At 42.7% G+C, this 21100-nt stretch overlaps 1 protein-coding gene across 11 annotated transcripts in view; it reads left to right on the forward strand.

The window, feature by feature from the left end:
- Positions 1-21100, forward strand: part of SRGAP2 (SLIT-ROBO Rho GTPase activating protein 2) — a 271565-nt gene that overhangs the window by 216391 nt on the left and 34074 nt on the right. For all 11 annotated transcript variants that reach the window (XR_013529861.1, XR_013529862.1, XM_035280593.3 and 8 more), the window contains exons 11-13: positions 7105-7189; positions 10503-10530; positions 12702-12726. Coding sequence is in view for 9 of the 11 variants with exons in the window: in XM_035280593.3 (XP_035136484.1) it covers positions 7105-7189; positions 10503-10530; positions 12702-12726 (138 nt within the window). In the remaining 2 variants the exon portion in view is untranslated. The remainder of the gene's footprint in view (positions 1-7104; positions 7190-10502; positions 10531-12701; positions 12727-21100) is intronic.

The following is a 21100-nucleotide window of genomic DNA, read 5'->3' on the forward strand; positions in this document are numbered from 1 at the left end:
TTTTTACTTCATGTGTATCTAAACAGTTATACTAGGTTGATTTTTGTAATTTAAAAAATGTAAAATGTAAAAATGCATACACTTGTGGCAGCCAGGATGAGTGGAGTTGGGGAAGCATCACACACAAAGTGACTTTTGTGCTTGTTCTTGAAGAATGAGTGAAGCAGGCAGGGAGTCGGGAGGAGAATGGCATTCCTTGAGGAAAGAGCAGCATGTGGGAAAATATAAATGCACACAGAAACCTGGCTCACATGTTAAGAGAACTTTCTGACTATAATGAGGGACGTGCCGCTGCCCCAAGCTTCATTATCTAAGGAGCTTGTTGAACACTCTCTAGAGGCTTTTAATAATAGGATTGTTTAGCTGGTCTGTCTGGACTGCTTAGATATAACACTATTTAAATGACCCAATCTCATTATATTGCTAAGATTTCCATTTTTTAGGTTAACTAAGAAATTTTGGAACTAAAAATCTTGTATTTTAAGATAGTCTTTGTCAGAATTGCTTTTTGGCTTAAATGAATTCTGTAACATTTGTATTCAAAGTTGACCTTTAGTAAAGCAGGAATGGCCATATTCAAACTGGTAACCTCTCAAATCCTGCCCATCCTTTCACTTTCGGTCTCAATACATAGATGTCCTCTAACCCATTTCCTGTCTCAAAATTGTGCAAATTTCCTAACAGAACAGTTTTGTCTGGGCTTGCCCAGCACTGGAATTCTGTGCGAGTTCATCATTTCTGTGACTGGTGCTTGAAGTGCATCAGATGATTAATTTTATGATAAAAGGGTTTTTTTGGGTGGTGAAATAGACATATATGGAAAATGGGATACCCACATTAAGCAGAGTAACTGCCTGTTTATCGTACAACCCATACAAAGCCAATACAACTGCAGATGTGCTTTCTTTAGTCTGTTGCCACCGCACACATTGCCCATGTGTTTCTCTATGCCCTTCAAAAACATCAGAGCATCCTGGAAGATCCTGTCTGTTGGAAGGTTAGGAAGAGGTCCCTTGTCACAGCTCAACTCCTAGGTAGTGTGCCTAGTGATCAAGAGCGCTGCTAGGAAAGCTTTCTGACCATGTGTGGCCATCATTGGACTGATTTGCCCAGATAACATCAATTGGGAATTTGGACATGACCTATAAAGTTGCTTGCAAGAGTCTCAGGAAAATAATTGTGGAGTTAAGAAACTTTAAGTGATTTAAAAAAAAATTATCTAATCCAACCTTCTCATTTGAAAGATTAAAAAAATAAATAGGCCAGGCATGGTGGCTCATGCCTGTAATCCCAGCACTTTGGGAGGCCAAGGTCGGTGGGTCTCTTGATGCCAGGAGTTAGAGGCCAGCATGGACAACATGGTGAAACTCTATCTCTACTAAAAATACAAAAATTAGCCAGGTGTGGTGGTGGGTACCTGTAGTTCCAGCTACTCAGGAGGCTAAGGTGGGAGGATCACTTGAACCTGGGAGGCAGAGGTTGCAGTAAGCCAAGATCATGTCACTGCACTCCAGCCTGGGTGACTGTGAGACTCTGTCAAAAGAAAGAGAGGGAGAGAGAGAGAAAGAGAGGGTGGGGGGAGGGAGGGAGAGAGGGAGAGGGAGGAAGGGAGGGAGAGAGGGAGAGAGGGAGGGAAGGAAAGGAAGGAAGGAAATAAAGAAATAAAAAAAATCCAGAGAGGATGGGTAGCTCACAAAAGCTGTACCCACCACTCTGGTTGCAGGGTCTCTGGTCACAGGCTGCTACTCTACACCCTGTGGAAGAAGCAGAGGTGAAGGGAAAGGCTGAAGAACAGCTTAGCAACTTTCGCCTCTTATTTGCCCTCAGTGGGGACATGTTTCCTGATCTTCTTGTCTTTTTGTTTATCGCTTATCTTCTGTAACACATAGTTCAGCAATGTCTACTTTTTACCCATTGTCTTTTTTATTGTGATTGTTAAAAATAGACATTTCTAAAGGATGCAAAGATTTCAAAAGGGTATACAGGAAAGTGTACTATAATGTTTCTTCCCATTCCTCACTCCCCTCTCTCTGCTGGTGATTGAAACAAACCAGTTTCTTCTGTGTCCTTCCAGAGATACTCTATGCATGGACAACAACTGACATATCTGTAAATACCCTTTAATACAATAAATTACATTAGAAATGTAATGAAAAAAATGGAAGCCAAAATAGAAGTATTCTACTTATACAGTTCTTACCTTTTTTTTTTAACCTGTACATGTCAAGGAATCTTACACAATTCTTTACTTTTGTAACGTTATTTATCTTACTTTTATGTTAGTCCAAAAAGATCTTCCTCCTTTTTTAATGACCGGACAGAATTCCACTGCATGAATGTGCCATCATTCGTTTAACAAACTCACTGCTCATAAATGGTGATGCTTGCTGTTTAGCCAAGGTTTACCAAAGCTTTATAAGGCTGGCATTTCTCCTAAGTATTTCCTTTTATGGGGAGATGAAGAATTAGGTTCTTATATGGGGGATAGAGCAGTGAAGGGGTTAAGGATTATGACCAATCAAGTAACAAAGCTAAACAGTCTGAATTCTTAGGGACAGGTTTGAGGAAGGTAACAGGAGAGGAGGCAATGCCTTGGCCACTGGGGCACTGAGAGACCACTAGACTTAGAACTTGTGGTCTGAGATCTTTTTATCTTGATAGTCTCTTGCAGGCCCTTGGTAAATGTGTGCTAGCAAGCGCAAATGAGTGAATGCCCCTGTGTTGTCAATTAAACCGGGGAGACGTGCTCCATTTAAGGTTTTCTCTATTATGGATTCTATCTGACAGCTGTTTCCTATTTTAAAAATTGACGGGAGGAGGGGAAATGCCAGCGTGCTTGTGTGGTGGGGAAACAGCCACTTTAATGACATCTGTGTATCTCTGAGCATGGGCTGGGTAGGTGTACTCATTCCTCCTGCCTTGCTGCAGTGGATACTTAGGGTCTTGGGTTCATACAGATTAAATCCAAGGCATAAGCAAGGTCCAGTGAGTTTTATACCCCCATGGTAAGAGTGTATTTAAAGGGAAGAAGTTTTTAAAAATGAAATTTGAAATGCATTCTAGTGTCTCTATATTTTTTAAGGCCCCAAACCTTCTGCTTTCATGCTGTTTTTATTTTAGCACAAAGCAAAGAAGTTTAGGAAAGGGATGCTTTGAGGTTCACTGAGGAGGTGATTCAGGTATAAGGAACATCTTTTTGAGTGCCTGCTCTATGCCAGGCCCTGTGCTAATCATAGTAATGCTTGTTAACCAATTTCGTTCTCAGCAACCTTGTGAAAAAAATATTATTCTCATTTTTCAGATGGAAAAACTAAGACTCAGGGGGTTAAATGATTTGCTCAAGGTTAGAAGAGTTGGTGAGTGGTAAGACTAGAATATTCCAACTCATGCTTTTTCATTTTAATGTAACTAAATTGTCTGTCAAGGAAGGAAGGTGCAGAAAGAAAAGTTATTATAGTAATACTTTTCAATAAATAAAGATCACTGCTGACAGTTAATAACCAATTAGGAATTATTAGGAAATGAATTAATGAGATCATAAAAATGGAAAACTGAAATTTCACAATGGCATTAAGGAAAACATCCAATATATTTTTGCTTCCCTTCCTACTTTTTGAAGAAATTCTCAGTTTTGATTATTTTAAGTATGAAAGTTGTTGGGGGTGGGCAGTGGTTAGACTGTGTTTTAGGAACCTGATTTTATTTTGGTGATACCTAGAATAAAATATTACCCTTTCTTTTGCTTCTTCATTGAGGAAAATGAAGTTTTAGGTGTTTGGTAAAGGAAGCTGGGTGTAGGGAATGGAACGAAAAAGAATTACCTATTGTTGGAACATGCCTTTAGTAAAGAAAGTGATCCATGTTGTCCAAGGAAGGAATTTGGAGGTTAGAGATGCAGTCCTTTTCCTGGCCCCCTGGTCTCCAGAAATCACTGAAAACCACCTGTTCTTCCCTTGCCTTCTTTAGCAGTCTCACCTCCTTTCTCTGTGTGTCTGTCCAACAGAACAGAAGCCTTCTAATTCACTTTCAACAATTAAAGATAAGGTCACTTAGCCCCAGCGAATCTCTCATATGGATGAGTGCTGACTTGTGGATGGGATGGGGGAGTGATAAAATAACATACATGCAGACTCTGAGATGCCTTTACATTTCCATATCTGGCTGGATGGGAAACTCCCAACTGTGGTTTCCATGCCAGTATTAGAGATGCAGTTCATACCTTGACACAGTTATGATCTTCAGGATTTAATGGAACCTGGAGAGGTAATTCCTCATACCTCTTTACCAGGTTATTTATTTTAATGGTTCATCAAGTGACAGCCAGAGTTAACTAGTGAATTGTGAACATGAATTAAAAATATGATTTCCAGAATAACAAGTGAAAACAGGAGTAAGAGGAAGGAATTTACATCCATATCCTTTTAGAATTGTGGCTGTTTTCTGAGCAGTCTGGTCTTGTTTTGAAGGTTAAGACTTCTCAGTGACTTTTCCTCTCTAGGAAACTTTTAGAGTCCCCTGGGATAACCTTCCAAAGAGAAGCTTTTGAGGCTTGCATTGTTGGCAATGGATATTTCCTGAAGGCTTTCCACCTCTGGGCCCTCAGTACTGTTCCAAGCCCACAATTAGGTATTGGTTGGGGATTAAGATATCACCCAGGGAAGAATGACAGCAGGTGAACTGGCATCTGGAGCAGATGGGAAAGGGAAGGTGACAGCAGAGTGTCTTTTTTTGCAGATGTTCTTATGGAAAAGCATAAAGGGACAGAGGGAACAGATCATGAATAAGGCAGAAGAAATGATTTAGTTTAAGATTTGATTTTGGCTTGTTTTATTTTTAATTTAGAGAGGACGGGCACACTACGGGCTTGGCTTGTAACTGCTGAGGAAAGGTCAACTCAGAGGAGAGTGAGACTGCTCATTCATTTATTCATCATGCATTTATTGAGTATCTGCTAGGCGTGGTACTAAGGGATGCAAAGAAAAATGAATGACATGGTCTCTGACCATAGGGAGAAAGCAGTCTGGAGAAAAAGACATATGAGTAACAAACCCTCCGTGACAGGGCTGTATGAGAAGTGCTGTCCTGGAGATTTGCAAGGTACACACAGGACCATCTGGGTGAACATGGGAGGGCTAGGGACTGCATCCCAGAGAAAGCAGATTTTTCTTTTGTTTATAAACAAGAGAGAGAGATCCAAGCTCTTATCTAAAAGTTCACACTGTACAGAAGAGTATAGAGTAAAAAGTAACTCATATTTGTTCACTTTTCTTTTCCTTTTTTGAGATGGGAGTCTTGCTCTGTTGCTCAGGCTGGAGTACAGCGGCATGATCTTGGCTTACCGCAAGCTCTGCCTCCCAGGTTTAAGCAATTCTCCCTCCCCAGCCTCTTGAGTAGCTGGGATTACAGGCGCATGCCACCATGCCCAGCTAATTTTTGTATTATTTTGGTAGAGATGGGGTTTCACCATGTTGGCCAGGCTGGTCTCAAACTCCTGACCTCAAGTGATCCATCTGCCTTGGCCTCCCGAAGTGCTTTGATTATAGGCCTGCGCCATTGCACCTGGCCCTATTTACCTTTTATTTTTATCACTCTTAATCCTAAGTGGTAATCCATGAAATCAAAGGTTTGATGTATAATTGTGTGTTTTGCTTAAAAACAAATTTTATACTTTAAAAGACGGAACTATTACAATTTAAAATGGTGTATCTACCTAACTACCTCCATGATCTCACATATCATCAGTAATTCATGAATCATTTTGGAATACCCAGCCATTTGACTTCTGCGTTCAGACATAGGCAGATGGCCCCTGATTTGGAGGATGAACCACTGCAGCAGCAAACAGTCAAGGTAAACTAAGGCCCCAAGAGTGGCTGTGGAGGAGAGTGGAAAAGATACTTTGTTAAGAGTCCAAAGGCCTTGGGTAGGGCCTGACACTACCACTCGCTAGCTTACAACTATCAGGAATTTATTTGATACCTCCCCTTCCTTGAGATCATCTTATCTGTAATAAGGAAATAATATCTTCCCTATGTGCCATACAGAGTTATTTGTATAAGAGTCAAATGAGAGAATATGTGCTAGAGTGCTTTAAAACCTCCTATGTTGCTGCATGTATAGAGTGTTAATACTATGAAGTTTAGTTCTGCTTCTCTCCTTCTGCTCTGTACCATGATGGATGGGGCATTTTGTTATAATAGTTAAGAGTACACACTGTATTGTCAAACTGCCTGCATTTGGGTACTGACTTCACCGCTCACTTACTGTTTGACCTTGAGCAACTTAATTAAACTCTCGAAACCTCAGTGCTCTCATGTGTAAAATAGAGATGATGATGATGATAACAGTTCTAGGGTTGTTTTGTAGGTTTGATGAATTGTCTGGGGACATATGGTCTCTCACTGGGAAGACAAGGGTTGAGTGAGAACAAATCTGAAAGTGCAGCACAGCAATCGTATTTTGACTGTCAGAACAGATGGGATCACATTTCCAAAACTTCATCTTGCATTTGGGCCTGGATGTGTGTTTGCAAGTGGGGGATGGCAGCCCCTTCCACTGAGTGCTCAGAAATCACAAGCTTTCCATAAAGACTCCATGCAGAATAGAGAAGGAAGCTGTTGAGGATATGGCTCAAACAAAGATGCTCCACATGCCGGGCTTGCAGCTGAGGCAGGGACTGAGCCTGCCATTGGCACTGCTTCTGGTGTGATGGAATGCCCCCCTTCAGGGCCAGGGAAGGGCAGGATGTCAGTGGAGGTGCCAGATAGCAGGTGTGTGTCCTCACACCAAGAAGACCGGGGCTCGATGAGTTCATCCGCCCTCCCTGCTCTTCCTCAGTGAAACTGCAGGCGGGCTCTAGTAAACAGTTTCTTTACACTGGTGATCATGTAACTCCCAGGAAAAACATTGAGGAGGATATTAATCCACCATGAAAATCAACAGCTTCCCATATACTCAGGGCCTTAAAGAAATAAAAAAATGGACTGGTGGAAATTGGGTCAGAAACAAAATGACCTCTCTGAAGGGGAATTGTCCAACTAAGCATCTATGATTTTTTTCTTCTTCTGGAGTCTGATTGCTCTTTTTCCTCCTCCTCTCTTACAGAAAATGAAAGAGTACCTGGAGGGCAGGAACCTCATTACCAAGTTACAAGCCAAGCATGACCTTCTGCAAAAAACCCTGGGAGAAAGTGAGTGTGGGAACCCTCTGCTGGAGGCTTGGCAGTGAGGTCAGCTGGAGCTTTCTTGCTGAGCACACGCCTCCATCCTCAGCCAAGTGGACCCGATCTTGTTATATGAATGCCTTTCTTTTCCTGGCCTGTTTGATGTGGAAGCACACGCCCCAAATGAATGCTTGAGTAATGGGGAAAGACCAGTGCTTAATGAAGCACTAACATGCATCATCTATTTGTTTAAATGGAGCCTGCCAGCTCTCTACTTAGTCTCCCTGCTTTCGCCTCCTCTGCCACAAGTAGGGTAGAGAGGCTGAGGGGTTATTTATTGTCCAGACAGTTTGTTAAAACTCCTACCTCATCTGTGGCAGCATTGAGACTGCAGCAAGAAGTTACGGAGCTGTGAGATGAGATACACAGCTGCTCTGAGAGGAGAGAATTCTCAAATGCCGGAGGGATGGACAGACTGCTGCTTTCTATAGCTTCCAGAAAGAGCATCAGTTTCCTTCTGCTTTGAAAGCTTCTAATGCTGTTTAAGTGGCAGCCCTCTCTCCTGTGGCTATGCTGAGGCCATGGTGCTGAATGGACTGTCTTGTCTCATACAATGATTTTAACCAGACCCTGGAAAGTAGCGAGGCAGAGAACTGGACTGGCACTCTGGACTTTTTCTCCTCAGCTGTCAAACAGAAGGTGGAGGTTGAAAGAGAAGCTTCCCCAGGGTTTCTTGGCACCCTGCCCAGATTTCCTGCCTAGCTCTCAGCATCCTATGATTAATGGGATTCCCAGGTTGGGGATGCCTCTGAATGTCCCACCACTCCTCCCTGCCCCACTAATCTCCTCACTTACAGAGAGGAAGGGAGAAGCTGCAGGGAATATGTGCTAACATCAGCTACAGGCAAGCCTATACTTACACAGATATCCAACATTTTAAAATAAATTCTTGAGCACTCTCTAGACAAACTGCAAAGTTTAGGAAAATGTGTAATATTCCTTGGCTCTTTGGCCCCAGGAGTTGGAACCTCACTTATTATTATACCAGAGCCGCCTACCCACCTTTTTTGCCCTGTCTTTTTCATGACTTGCATGATTTCCCAGATGATTAATTTTTCTCTAATCTTTTATCTAATGACTTTCTTTTTTTTGAGTAGGAGTTTTGCTCTGTTGCCCAGACTGGAGTGTAGTGGTGCTATCTTGGCTCACTGCCAATTCCACCTCCTGGGTTGAAGCGATTCTCCCACCTCAGCCTGCTGAGTAGCTGGGATTACAGGTGTGTGTCACCATGCCCGGTTAATTTTTGTTTTGGTAGAGATGGGGTTTTGCCATGTTGGCCAGGCTGGTCTCAAACCCCTGACCTCAGGTGATCCACCTGCCTCAGCCTCCCAAAGTGTTGGGATGACATGTGTGAGCCACCACTCCTGGCCAATCTTAAGACTTTTTTTTTTTTTGAGATGGAGTCTCACTCTGTCATCCAGGCTGGAGTGCAGTGACACAATCTCAGCTCATTGCAACCTCTGCCTCCCAGGCTCAAGCCATTCTCCTGCCTCAGCCTCCTGAGTAGCTGGGACTACAGGCATGCACCACCACACCCGGCTTATTTTGTATTTTTAGTAGAAATGGGTTTTCGCCATGTTGGCCAGGCTGGTCTCAAACTCCTGATCTTGGATGATCCACCTGCCTTGGCCTCCCAAAGTGCTGGGATTAGGGGTGTGAGCCACCGCACCCGGCCAGATCTTATGACTTTTAAGGTATTTTCTTTTATGTGACAAAAGCCTGTTAGATAGTTTCTATTTTCTCTTCCTCACCACCAAAAGGACTCAAACTAAACAAGTTTGAGCATTGAGAGCCAAACTTTGTTTATAGAAAATCTTTACTCTTGGGTTATCAGATTGCTCCAGGAGAATCAAGACAATCTAAGCACAGTCCATAAGTAAGACAGAGATCAGAGTGTTGGGTCATACAAATGCGTGCATGTACGCTCACATTTGTGTGTGTGAGTGAATGGGTTTACTCACACATTTATGTGCCAAATGTGCTACTGTGGAGGCACTAAGGTTGACCATTCATTAGCACTGCAAATTGCCATAATCTAAAGATGAAAAGTTCTAGCAATAAAGAAAAAAAATACTATAAATCTTCCTGTGTCCAAGTCATCATGTCCCTGCCTTCTGAATGTATTTGTCACCATAATGCAAGAGCCCCGTGTTCTTGCCATGGAGGGATAATTGATGTGTATGAATATTCCGGAATGGAAATGGAACAGATGTTGAAAATAATGGCTCAGAATAATATTTTTGCACGTAAGAGCTGAGCCTTTGGTAATGAGAGACAGGGGTGGCGGATGGCATTACTTAAGATTGGCTGAACCGTAAGCAACAATTAGGAACCTTTAAAGGCGAGGAAAGGCCCTGCACTCCCTCCCCCAGCCCTTGGAGTTGCCTTTGTAAGAGCTTGAATGAGGAGGAATGTGGGAGCTGATTTCTACTTCTCCAGCTCAGCACCTGCTAGGGTTTGCCCCTGGTTTAAATAATGCAGGTCTAGAACAGATCAAGCTTCATTAACTGTGGGCCCAAAGAAAGCAATACATATTTCATTAATACCCATATAGATGTATATGTATATTTGTTTAAAACATGAGAATACTTCTTATGAACTTGAAGATTTTCAGTTTCATTTTTTAAAAAGCTAGCAGTGACCCATTCAACTCTTAAGGTCTACTATTGGATTGAGAACTGTGATTTGATAGCAGTATCAATATGTCTCTCCTATCTCCCTTGCCACCTCAGTCAAACCTAACAGGAGAATTTCTTATGAATCTAAAACTAGAACATCCATGTCTTCTCTGTTCTCTCCCATAAACAACTCCTCTTACTTGTTCTCCCATGCCCCAGCTGTGTATGTGTGTGTGCATATGTGCACGTGAACATTCATATACTAGGAGCAAACAAACTTGGCTTTCCACCCCTCCACACGCACATCCAACATAAGAGAAGCTAAATTTCATCTCTGGGAGAGCTTCTAATCATTTATTCTATTAAGTATGATCTGTGTTGCTGTTGTTCCCCTACATCTATTCCTATTATCCCATTGGGAAGCAGACCCTAAAGTTTAGGGGGACCAACAACCCTGGACTGGGAATCAGCATCACAAACACTTCTTGCCCAGAAAGAGGATCTTGGTGCTTTCTCTTCTCTCTGTCTCTCCTCTCTTTTGCCACACACTGTTATACTATGGCTGTCTAGGGGAGATGGGCGTGGTAGTTACTAGGAGTGGGTCTCCCTCCTTCACTCCTTCTCCTTTAACATAATGCTTTTTGCCTTTGTCTTTCCAACAGGTCAGAGGACAGATTGCAGTCTAGCCAGGTGAGTGTGGCCCGGGACAGGCCTGGGAAGTGATGGAGGCCTAGGAAGGGGTAGAGCAATCAGTCTGGGAAAGAGCCAAGGAATGAGTGAGGGCATCAAATAACTTTGCAAAGCAACGGCTTGGGGTGGAGGTTGTTTCCTTCCCTTTGCCTTGCTGATCCCGTCTGATTTCAGATAGAAATGAGGTTTTCGGCCAGGCGTGGTGGCTCACACCTGTAATCCCAGCACTTTGGGAGGCCAAGGCGGGTGGATCACAAGGTCAGGAGATTGAGACCATCCTGGCTAACACAGTGAAACCCCATCTCTATTAAAAATTCAAAAACAAAATTAGCCATATGTGGTGGCACGTGCCTATAGTCCCAGCTGCTCGGTAGGCTGAGGCAGGAGAATCGCTTGAGCCTAGGAGGTGGAGATTGCAGTGAGCCGAGATCACACCACTGCACTACACTCCAGCCTGGGTGACAGAGCGAGACTCCATCTCAAAAAAAAAAAAAGGAAAGAAAGAAAGAAATGGGGTTTTATGGGACTTTGAGAAGGAGCTAAGCAGAACTGAGTGAAAGGAATTATCATTTGCTGAAATAGTCCCAGAGACCCCCAAAAGCCAGTGCATTGCAAGGAACATAGCATTCAACTATAGAGGATCCTGGTAACCTAACCTTAGCTGCTAAACTTCAACATACGGGCTTTGGGAAGTCTCTGACCCAGAGAAAAAAGATCAGGAGATGGCATTTGATTATTTTTATGCCCAGAAAAGAAGGCAGCCTCTAATTAGTAGTGACTGTTGCTGGATAATGCAATATTACATTGCATTGGCTTGCCAAAGAGCATTGGTAGAAATATTTGCTTGATGTACAAGTATGCACCCCTCCCAATCTTTCCCCACCTTCCCCTTCCTCCTCCACCCCAGCCAAATATTTTCCCTCTCACTCATGGTGCTGCTATGAGATTTGTGAACTGGTGGAGAGCAAAGTATTCATTCAGCCAGCAGTTCTCAGATGCCTAGAAATGTGCTGATTTAACTAGAGAAAGGGCTTTAATGGGTTAGACTCCTTAGAGACCCTGGATTAGCCCATTATATCATCCACTTATATCTCCCAACACACACAATAATCATGAGGCCATTTACAATTATAGGCTCATTATTTACAGATAGCTTCATTTGCCTTTCATTGTTTTGTCATTGTGAATTACAATAAAGATGCCGTTATTATACCAGTCTTGATGATGGGAGGGAACCAGGATAATAGGATTCTCTGGAACACATCTTTTTGGTGTTAGAGTCTTGGTGTAAGTTCACCTGAGGTCCTGACTCTGCGGAAGGCTCTGTGGGACTGAAAAGAGCTGAGTTGGATTTCCTGATGCTGAGTTATTTTGCTGTGAGACCTTGGGCCACATCTTTCCCCTCTCTGAACTCTGGTTTCCTCTTCTATAAGACCAGAGCACTTCACCACATTCAGGGAGCTCTAGGATTCCAAAGGGGTTCCCCAGGAGTGGCCTGGTGGCAGGGGCAGAGCAGTGACCAGCAGCCAGGTTCTGGTCCCATCCCTCTGGTCGCATGGAGCAACACAGCCCTGGCTTCCTTGGTTTGGGTGTTGTGCCTCTGAGTCAGATTCTCTTTGAGAAAAGTCTTCTGAGGCTAAATGCAGCTTGGAAAAACATTGACCTGGAGGATCCCTGAGGTTCTTTCCAAACTGGATATTCTACACTCTAAATCCAGAAAAATTGCCCTGTGTAAAGATAGCGATCTTTAAGGATTTCCTAGAGAAACAAAACAAAAGGAAAACTGTAGCATCCTTTGGTGTTTACCAGTGCTTCCTTGCAGACAAAAAAATACTCTTACTGTCTAACCCAAATATATTTTACTACAAACTGAACCAGTTCTCTCCTATTCTAATTCTGAGTAGTGGTAGACATCAAATGCCAGGGACGTCTGTACTTTTGTGGGGGAAAAAAGCTTTATTGTGGAAATAATGTATCAAGTCTCTTAGCCATTTCTGGGACTGAACTGAATAATGTCACATGTTTCATTAGCCACCACACAGATTGTTTTTAATTATCGAAAACTTTACTTTTGGGTTTAAAAGTGGTTGTTTATCTCAGTTGTCCCAATTTTCTCTTTTTCTTCCTCGTTACTGGATTGGTCCACTCTGATTCGGCGGGATTGGTCACAGGCGCAGCTCAACTGTGAGGAAACAGGTAAGAGCCCAACCAGGACCAGGCTGGTCTGGCCTGAAAAGATAATGCATCCCACAGGCATTTATTGAGCACCACTGTGTGCAGGACAGACACTCTGACTTCATGCCTGCATTTGGAATGTATCATTTAGTCAGTATATTTCATACCGTGGCAGCATCATTGATTTAACTCGTAGTTGAAGTGGCCGTAGTCTTGTTCCTCTCTTTTCTGGTCATTTATCCTCTTGCATACTAAGGGTTTGGTTTGATTGGTGCAGATTATTCCAGAACTGCCCATGGCATCCTTTTCTGAGACCGCAAAAGAGGCTTGACACTTCCTACATATGTGCTAACATATCAGTAACTCAGCACCTAATTACCTAGACCAGACAATCTCGCTTTAAGTTGGCAGATTTTGTTTGATTGTTTTTGGTGGTGTAGTCATTCTAGATGGATTCCTAAGATATGCTAACAATGCAAAGATTAAATCCAGTCTAGGAATGATAGGCAAGAGCTGTTCAACTCTGCAATTTGGTACATGATCTTCAGTGTTGTATTAAAATCTGCCACTGGGCAGCCAGCTCTCTTTACCCATATTAGGAAGGATCTTAGAGGGTGGTGGCATGGATAATCCACATCGATGGATAATCTAAACAGCACTTGTGCTTGTTCAAAAAACATTAATTGAAGTATTTTTTGCAGTAGCAAATTTGACTTCCTAATTATACTTTATGGCGAACACTGAAATGATTTTATGTCCCCTAAGCTCATACCAGCTATGCAGTAGACAGCAAGGAGGGCAGGTGGAGAGAGCTCAGAAATATCTTTGTGTCTGCTCAGGGGAAAGCTAATCCAGGCTTTAAAAAAATCATTTTGGGTAATTCTCAGTGGCTCTAGCGACAGGGAGATAATCGAATAAAGAGGGCACATGGTTTCTGTGGTATCGGCAGCCCCAGCGTTTCTTCAGCTCATCTCACTGCTCTGATGGGGTGGACTATTAAGCTGGGGAACTTGGATGATACAGGCCTCACTTTTCTTAGCTTTGCTGTCATTATTTTCCCCTTCTCTACTTTGGATCTTATCTTAATGCAAATGCCATCAGATGCAATTATACATTTTTTAAATTATAAAAATTTAGTTGCAACTCTCCTTCCTCTTGTTTCTCTCTTTCTTTTTCCTCTTTCTCCCATAATTTCATTTAAAACTAGAGAGGAATGGAGTGACTTCTAGGGATAATTTATTGCATTTAAAATTAATAGGTGCATATCTTGTAGAGGGAGCAAGCCATTTTCCCTTTAACACTAAGAAAAGAAATGAAAGATGCCAGGTTCTTTTCAGTTCCTAGGCTGAAACTAGACATCTTGCTTATCAATGGAGCATGTGTGCAAGGGCTTTGCAGCCTCCACTGTGGCTGCAGGAGTGCCAGAGACCACAGTTTGGCAGGTGATATGTGTCCTTGGTTAGGCTCACCATTGGAAGAGAACAGCACCCATCTGGTTTGCATCCTGCTGCCCCTAAGCAGTTTTAGGCAAAGTGTGTTTGCCTGGTGCTAGATTTGCATAGCAGTTACAGGATACGCCAAAATCCCCAATCAAATAAAGACTTTGTTTTCATTCTGTTGCCCCAGTTTCTCTCTAGCAGTTCGAATCACTAGTGGATCAGCAAAAAGTTTTCCTAAAATGGTCAGGAAGGTAAAATAGTAAGTTACTTAGATGATGAGTCATCTCGTATAAGTAAGCAGGAGATAATTGTTTGTGTGTTTGTTTGTTTATGGCAAATCAGGCAAACAAGAGGAAGAAGCTAGTAACTTTTGTTTTTGAGGGTCCCTAATGGGTTCCAGTCATTTTTGACCCTGTCAAAGAATAGGTTTAAACCGTTCCAGATCTTTTTTAAGAAGAAGACACTTCTACTGCTGCTTCCAGACCTTCCCTGCTCCCTGTAAGCTCAGCATTATTTCTCTCCTGGCTGTGACTTCATATCTTCTTTGTTGGCCTTTCTTTCTCCATTTCTCTAAATTTAGGCATTTCTCCAGGGCTCTGTCCTTTCATGATGTCTCTCTGTATTCTTTCCCTTGTCACTCTTGTTCCCTTAGATGAATCTTTCTCTTCTCCCCTAAGCATTCTTTTGTTCTATAATGCTGTCCTTTTGAGTCTTTGGGTATAACTCCTCAGTGATCGACTAGACATTTATGCTTGAAAGTTGTGAAAGCACCTTCTGCCTTCAGCATCGGTCTCACCTTCCCGCATCACATTTCGATTTGCATAGACCCTCCCCTCATGTCTCGATTAAAGTTCAGGGGGACTCCATTTGTCATAGTCTCTGAGGCTCCAAATCTTATTTTTGATGCTTTTTTTTCTCGTTACTCACATATAATTTGTCAGGATTTGTATTTTCTTCATTGGTGAAAATGAAAATTGACAAATGTACAAATTAGTACCTAACAAAAACTCTAACCTTCTTACTCATGTGAAATTATGTCAGATAATGCATATTCAGACATTTTCTGGCCACCTTTCTGATTTTCTTTTTCTTTTTTTTTTGAGACAGGGTCTGGCTCTGTCACCCAGGCTGGAGTGCAGTAGCACAGTCTTGGCTCACTGCAGCCTCCACCTCCTGGGCTCAAGCAATCCGCCCACCACAGCCTCCTGAATAGCTGGGACTACAGGTGTACACCACCATGCCTGGCTAATTTTAGTTTTTGTTTTTGTTTTTTTAAGAGAGACCAAGTTTCACCATGTTGCCCAGGCTGGTCTCAAATTCCTGAGCTCAAATGATCCACCCTCCCTCAGCCTCCCAAAGGGCTAGGATTACAGGCCCAAGCCACCTCGCTGGCCCTTTTTGATTGCTTTCTCCTGCAAATCACTGGACCACTGCTTTATTCTGTTTTCTAGCTTAGGCCCTACCTTTCTCCCTCCACTTTTGATTTAAAATTCCCTTTATCTGATTGGGTGAGAATTTGGCCTGATTCCTTGAAGGCCCCTTTTAAACCTGAGATTTCATGACCAAAAAAAACAAAGTGTGTAAAGGAATTAAACTGACAAGAATTTAAGAGAAGGTAAAAAGGAAGAGACATAGTGCATAAAAATGTAGAAACTGCTCCGTCTGGGCTCATGCCTGTAATCCCAGCACTTTGGGAGGCCAAGGCGGGCGGATCACCTGAGGTCAGGAGTTCGAGACCAGCCTGGTCAACATGGTAAAACTCAGTTTCTACTAAAAATACAAAAATTAGCCAGCCGTGGTGGTGGACACCTATAATCCCAGCTACTCGGGAGGCCAAGGCAAGAGAATCACTTGAACCTGCGAGGTGGAGATTGCAGTAAGCAGAGATCATGCCGTTGTACTGCAGCCTCGGCTACAAGAGTGAGACTCCATCTCTAAATAAACAAACAAACAAACCAAACTCCATCAGGTCTATGCAAGGACAATGGTGAAGTGCAGGTTTTCTTGGCACCACAGGAGCTCACAGGCAAATCCTGGGGAAATGAATTTACTCATTGCTCAGAAACATTACAAGGGGAGAGGAGGATGGCAGGAGCATTCAAAGCCTTTGTTTGTGACTTTGTCCATTTTGTGCCTCTACTGGACTCTTAGACTCCACTGGAGCAATGGGGACTAGAAAGGTGCTTGTGCAGTAGGACAGGTCATCTCTAGCCTACCCTCGTCTGCCACAGGTTATCCAATGGGGGGCTGCCTGTGAGTGCTGCTGGTAACCACGGACGTGCAGGTTAATATTTTTGATGCCCTGCTTCCTTCCAACCCTTCGTACTTACCTTTAACTACCACTGACATTCCATTTTCTACACATGAAGGCCAAATTTTATACTCACATAATTTGTTGAAGCCAGTAGCCTGTAAGCTTTCCAACTTTCCTCGCTCTAGGTCATACATAAATCTAGGATCAACAAAACTATGCAGACACTCATATCCCTGTCTTTATTATTACTGCTGCTACTGTTTTTAATAATTTTTATTAATGCACAATAATTGTATGTATTTATGGGGTACGTACACTATTTTGATACATGCATGTAATTTGTAATAATCAAATCAAGGAAATTAGGGTATCTATCACCTCACATTTATCGTGTGTGTGTGTGTGTGTGTGTGTGTGTGTGTGTGTGTGTGTGTGTGTATTGGGAACACTCCACATCTTCTCTTCTAGCTATTTTGAAATATCCGATAAATTATTGTTAACTGTTGTCACCCTGCTGTGCTATCAAACATTAGAACTTGCTTCACCTATCTAACTGTACTTTTATACCCATTAACCAACCTCACTTTTTTTTTTTTGAGGCCGAGTTTTGCTTTATCACTAGGCCAGGCTGGAGTACAGTGGAGCTATTTTGGCTAACTGCAATCTCCACCTCCCCAGTTCAAGCGATTCTCTCTGCCTCAGCCTCCCATGTAGCTGGGATTACAGGCAGGTACCACCATATCTGGCTACTTTTTGTATTTTTAGTAGAGATGGAGTTTCATCATATTGGCCAGGATGGTGTTGAACTCTTGACCTCAGGTGATCTGTCAGCCTTGGCCTCCCAAAGTGCTGGGATTATGGGCATGAACCATTGCACCATGCCCAAACTCAACCTTTTTTTTAATTTTTGAGACAGAGTTTCACTTTTGTTGCCCAGGCTGGAGTGCAATGGTGCAATCTTGGCTCACTGAAACCTCTGCCTCTCAGGTTCAAGCAATTCTCCTTCCTCAGCCCCTTGAGTAGCTGAGATTACAGGCACCTGCCACCATGCCCAGCTAATTTTGTATTTTTCATAGAGATGGGGTTTCACCACATTGGCCAGGATGGCCTCGAACTCCTAACTTCACGCCATCCACCCGCATCGGCCTCCCAAATTCCTGAGATACGGGCATGAGCCACCTCACCTGGCCCAACCTCACTTCTTCACCCCTCCATTCCCTGCTATCCTTCCCAGCCTCTGGAAACATCATTCTACTCTCTGCCTTCATGTGATCAACTTTTTTAGCTTATGCATACAAGTGAGATTATGCAGTATTTATCTTTCTGTGCCTGGCTTTTTTTACTTAACACTATGTCCTCCAGTTTCATCTATGTTGCTGCAAGTGACAGAATTTTATTCTTTTTCATGGCTGAATAGTATTCCATTGTGTGTGTATACTAAGGTTTACCCATTCATCTATTGATGGACACTTAAGTTGCTTCCATATCTTGGCTATTATGAATAATGCAGCAATAAATGTGAGAGTGCAGTTATACTGATACTTCAATATACTGATTTATTTTCTTTTGGATATATATTCAGCAGTGGGCCTGCTGGATCATATGGTAGATCTATTTTTAGTTTCTCAAGGAGCTTCCATACTGTTTTCTGGGATGGCTGTACTAATTTATATTCCTGCCAGCAGTGTACAAGCATTCCCCTTTCTCTGCATCCTTGCCAGTGTTTACTTTTTTGTCTTTTTAATAATTGCCATTTTTTAATTGGAGTAAGATTATATCTCACTGTGTTTTTTAAAAGTTTACATTTCTCATGATTAGTGACATTGAACATTTTTCTACATACCTGGTGGCCATTTGTGTGTCTTTTGAGAATGCCTATTCAGATCATTTGCCCATTTTTTTAATTAGATAGGTTTTTTGGTTTTTTTTTTTTTTTTTTTTTTTGCTATTGAGTTGTTTGAGTTCCTTATATATTCTGGTTATTAATCCCTTATCAGATGGATAGTTTGCACATACTTTCCCCCATTCTTAAGGTTGTCTCTTCACTCTGTTGATCGTTTCCTTTGCTGTGCAAAAGCTTTGTAGCTTGAGATAATCCTATTCGTCTATTTTTACTTTTGTTGCCTATGCTTTTGAAGTCTTACTCAAAAAAATCTTTGCCCCAACCAGTCTTCTTGAAGCATTGCCCAGTGGGTTTTTTCAGTTGTTTCATGGTTCAGGTCTTACATTTAAGTCTTTAATCCATTTTGATTTGTTTATCTATATAGTGAGAGATAAGGCTCTAGTTTTGTTCTTCTGCTGCCATTATTTATAAATGAGAAATATAATAACAAGTCTGTAAACATAAAAAGACTTCTCCCAAATTGAGCTTTTTTGGCATTTTTATAGTGGAACCCAGTTTCTTCCTTAGAGTAAGGAAGACAAAGATTCTTCCCCTGAGATCACCCTAGCCTAATTGGCCAGTCAATGATGCCAACAAGAGGGCAGACACTGGCTGCTATAGCTGGAAAGCTGGAGAAGGCAGATGGGTTTAGGGGTCATGAAGATGAGCATTTGGGTCGCTGAGACCATCCCGACACCAACTCCCCTTTGGCTTCATCCCTGGTTCCCAGAAAGCTTGAGAGCTAGAGGCTAAGCCAGTTCTTCTCTCAGCCTGACTTCTTTGTGAGGCCCAGCTGCTTGCCTAATAGTGGCCAAACCCTATGGCTGCAGTGGCAAATTCAGAGCCAGGGTAGGGATCCACGCAAACCTGTCAAACAGGCAGAAGCCACACGGACTCATCCCACTTGAGAGTCCAATCTCTGTCCTAACGTCTAAAGCCCTTTCTAGTTAAGTTTGGGCCCCTCTTGCTGATCTTTCTTCCACACAGCTGAATAATTGTAGATTCTGCTGCATTATAAAACCCTGCTGGTTTAGACCAGGCACGATGGTTCATCCCAGTACTTTGGGAGCCCAAAGCAGGAGGATTGCTTGAGGCTGAGTTTGAGACCAGCCTGGGCAACATAGTGAGATTCCATCTCTATGAAAAAATTAAAGATGTGCTGCGTGTGATGTGGGTACCTGTAGTTCCAGCTACACAGGGGGCTGAGGCAGGAGTATCACTTGAGATTAGTTGCTCAAGATTAAATTGAGTTATGGTCTCACCACTGTACTCCAGCCTAGGCTACAGAGGGAAACGCTGTCTCTAAAAACAATACATTAATTTAAAATATAAAATAAAACCCTACTAGTTTTGTGTAATATTTGGTATGCACACCTGGCAACATTTGCTGAACTCCTAGGGTGCAGTATGGGTAGTGGTAAAGTGTTAGGTCTTCGAGGGAGATTGCCTGGGTTTGAATCCTGGGTTTACCACCTGCCAGCTATGTGACCATAGCAGCTACTTAACCTCACTAAGCTTTCATTTCTTCACTTTTCTTTTCTTTTTCTCTTTTGAGACAGGGCCTCACTCCACCACCCAGGCTGGAGTACAGTGGCTTGATCTTGGCTCACTGCAACCTCTGGCCCCTGGGCTCAAGCAGTCCTCCCACTTCAACCTCCTAAGTAGCTAGGACCACAGGCGTGTAACACCATGCCAGGCTATTTTTAGTAGAACCAGGGTCTCGCCATGTTGCCCAGGCTGTTCTCACACTCCTGATCTCAAGCAATCTGCCAGCCTCAGCCTCCCAAAGTGTGGGAATTACAGATGTGAGCCACCACACCTGGCTTCACTTTTTCATTTTTCAAATGAGCATAATAATAATAATACCTACTCCATAGGATTGTTACCAGCATTGGTCCATCTAAAGGAGTTAGTACGTGGTCCCACACCTCTTTAAATTTCTCTACAAATGGTAGGCACTAATGTTCATGTTCTAATAGGAAATATTACTCTCTTTGCCTCCAGTCCCCTCCTCAGTCTGTAGAAGGCAAATTGAGTCCCAAAAAAGTTCAGTGTCATGAGCCAGATTTTGAAGCAAAACAACAGAGCAACAATTGACATCTGGGAGGTCTGCTTCTTTGCTTAGTACCTATCAGTCCCCGCTATTTAGTTTTCCTTTTCTTTCTTACCTTTATAACAAACAAACCCTCTTTCTGAAGCCTCTGTTAGTTCATCCTGCTACCTTCAACTGAAAATAATTGAGCACCTCCTATATGAGAGCATCATGGCCAACCCTGGACACCCAGGAATTGACACAGGATCTCTGCCCTTATGGAGCTTGAGCTGTAGTGGTGACAAGTGCCAACAGATATTTACATCCACACATTGAAGTCACAATCAGGATTGAGGAGAATATGCCCTCAGCAGGAGCAGCTCATGCAGAGCCACGAGGGAAAGGAGGACTTTGCAGAACAGAAAGGTGGCCAGCATGGCTGTAGCAGAAGCTAGGGGAGAGGACAGACAGTGGAACTGGAGGCAAAGGCAGGATCTCGACATGCAAGGCTGTATAAAAGAGAGCAATGAGAGGTCTTTGAAAGAGTTTAGATAATGAAATGTACACTTTTAAAGATTACCTAATCATTATGTGAAGGAAGAGAAATGTGGCTCAGAAGATGGCAAGGATGGGAATTGAGGTACTGGTAGATTGAACTGGGTTGGTGGCAGTTGAGATAGAGAGAAGTGAATGGATTTGAGAGATATTTAGAAGCCAGACGTGACAGAATGCATTGATTGATTAGGTGGTGGGGAAGGCGGTGAGAAACTGGTTTGGGATAAAAGATT

The sequence above is a fragment of the Callithrix jacchus genome, chromosome 19 (genome assembly GCF_049354715.1).
Source record: "Callithrix jacchus isolate 240 chromosome 19, calJac240_pri, whole genome shotgun sequence".
Taxonomy (NCBI): Eukaryota; Metazoa; Chordata; class Mammalia; order Primates; family Cebidae; genus Callithrix; species Callithrix jacchus.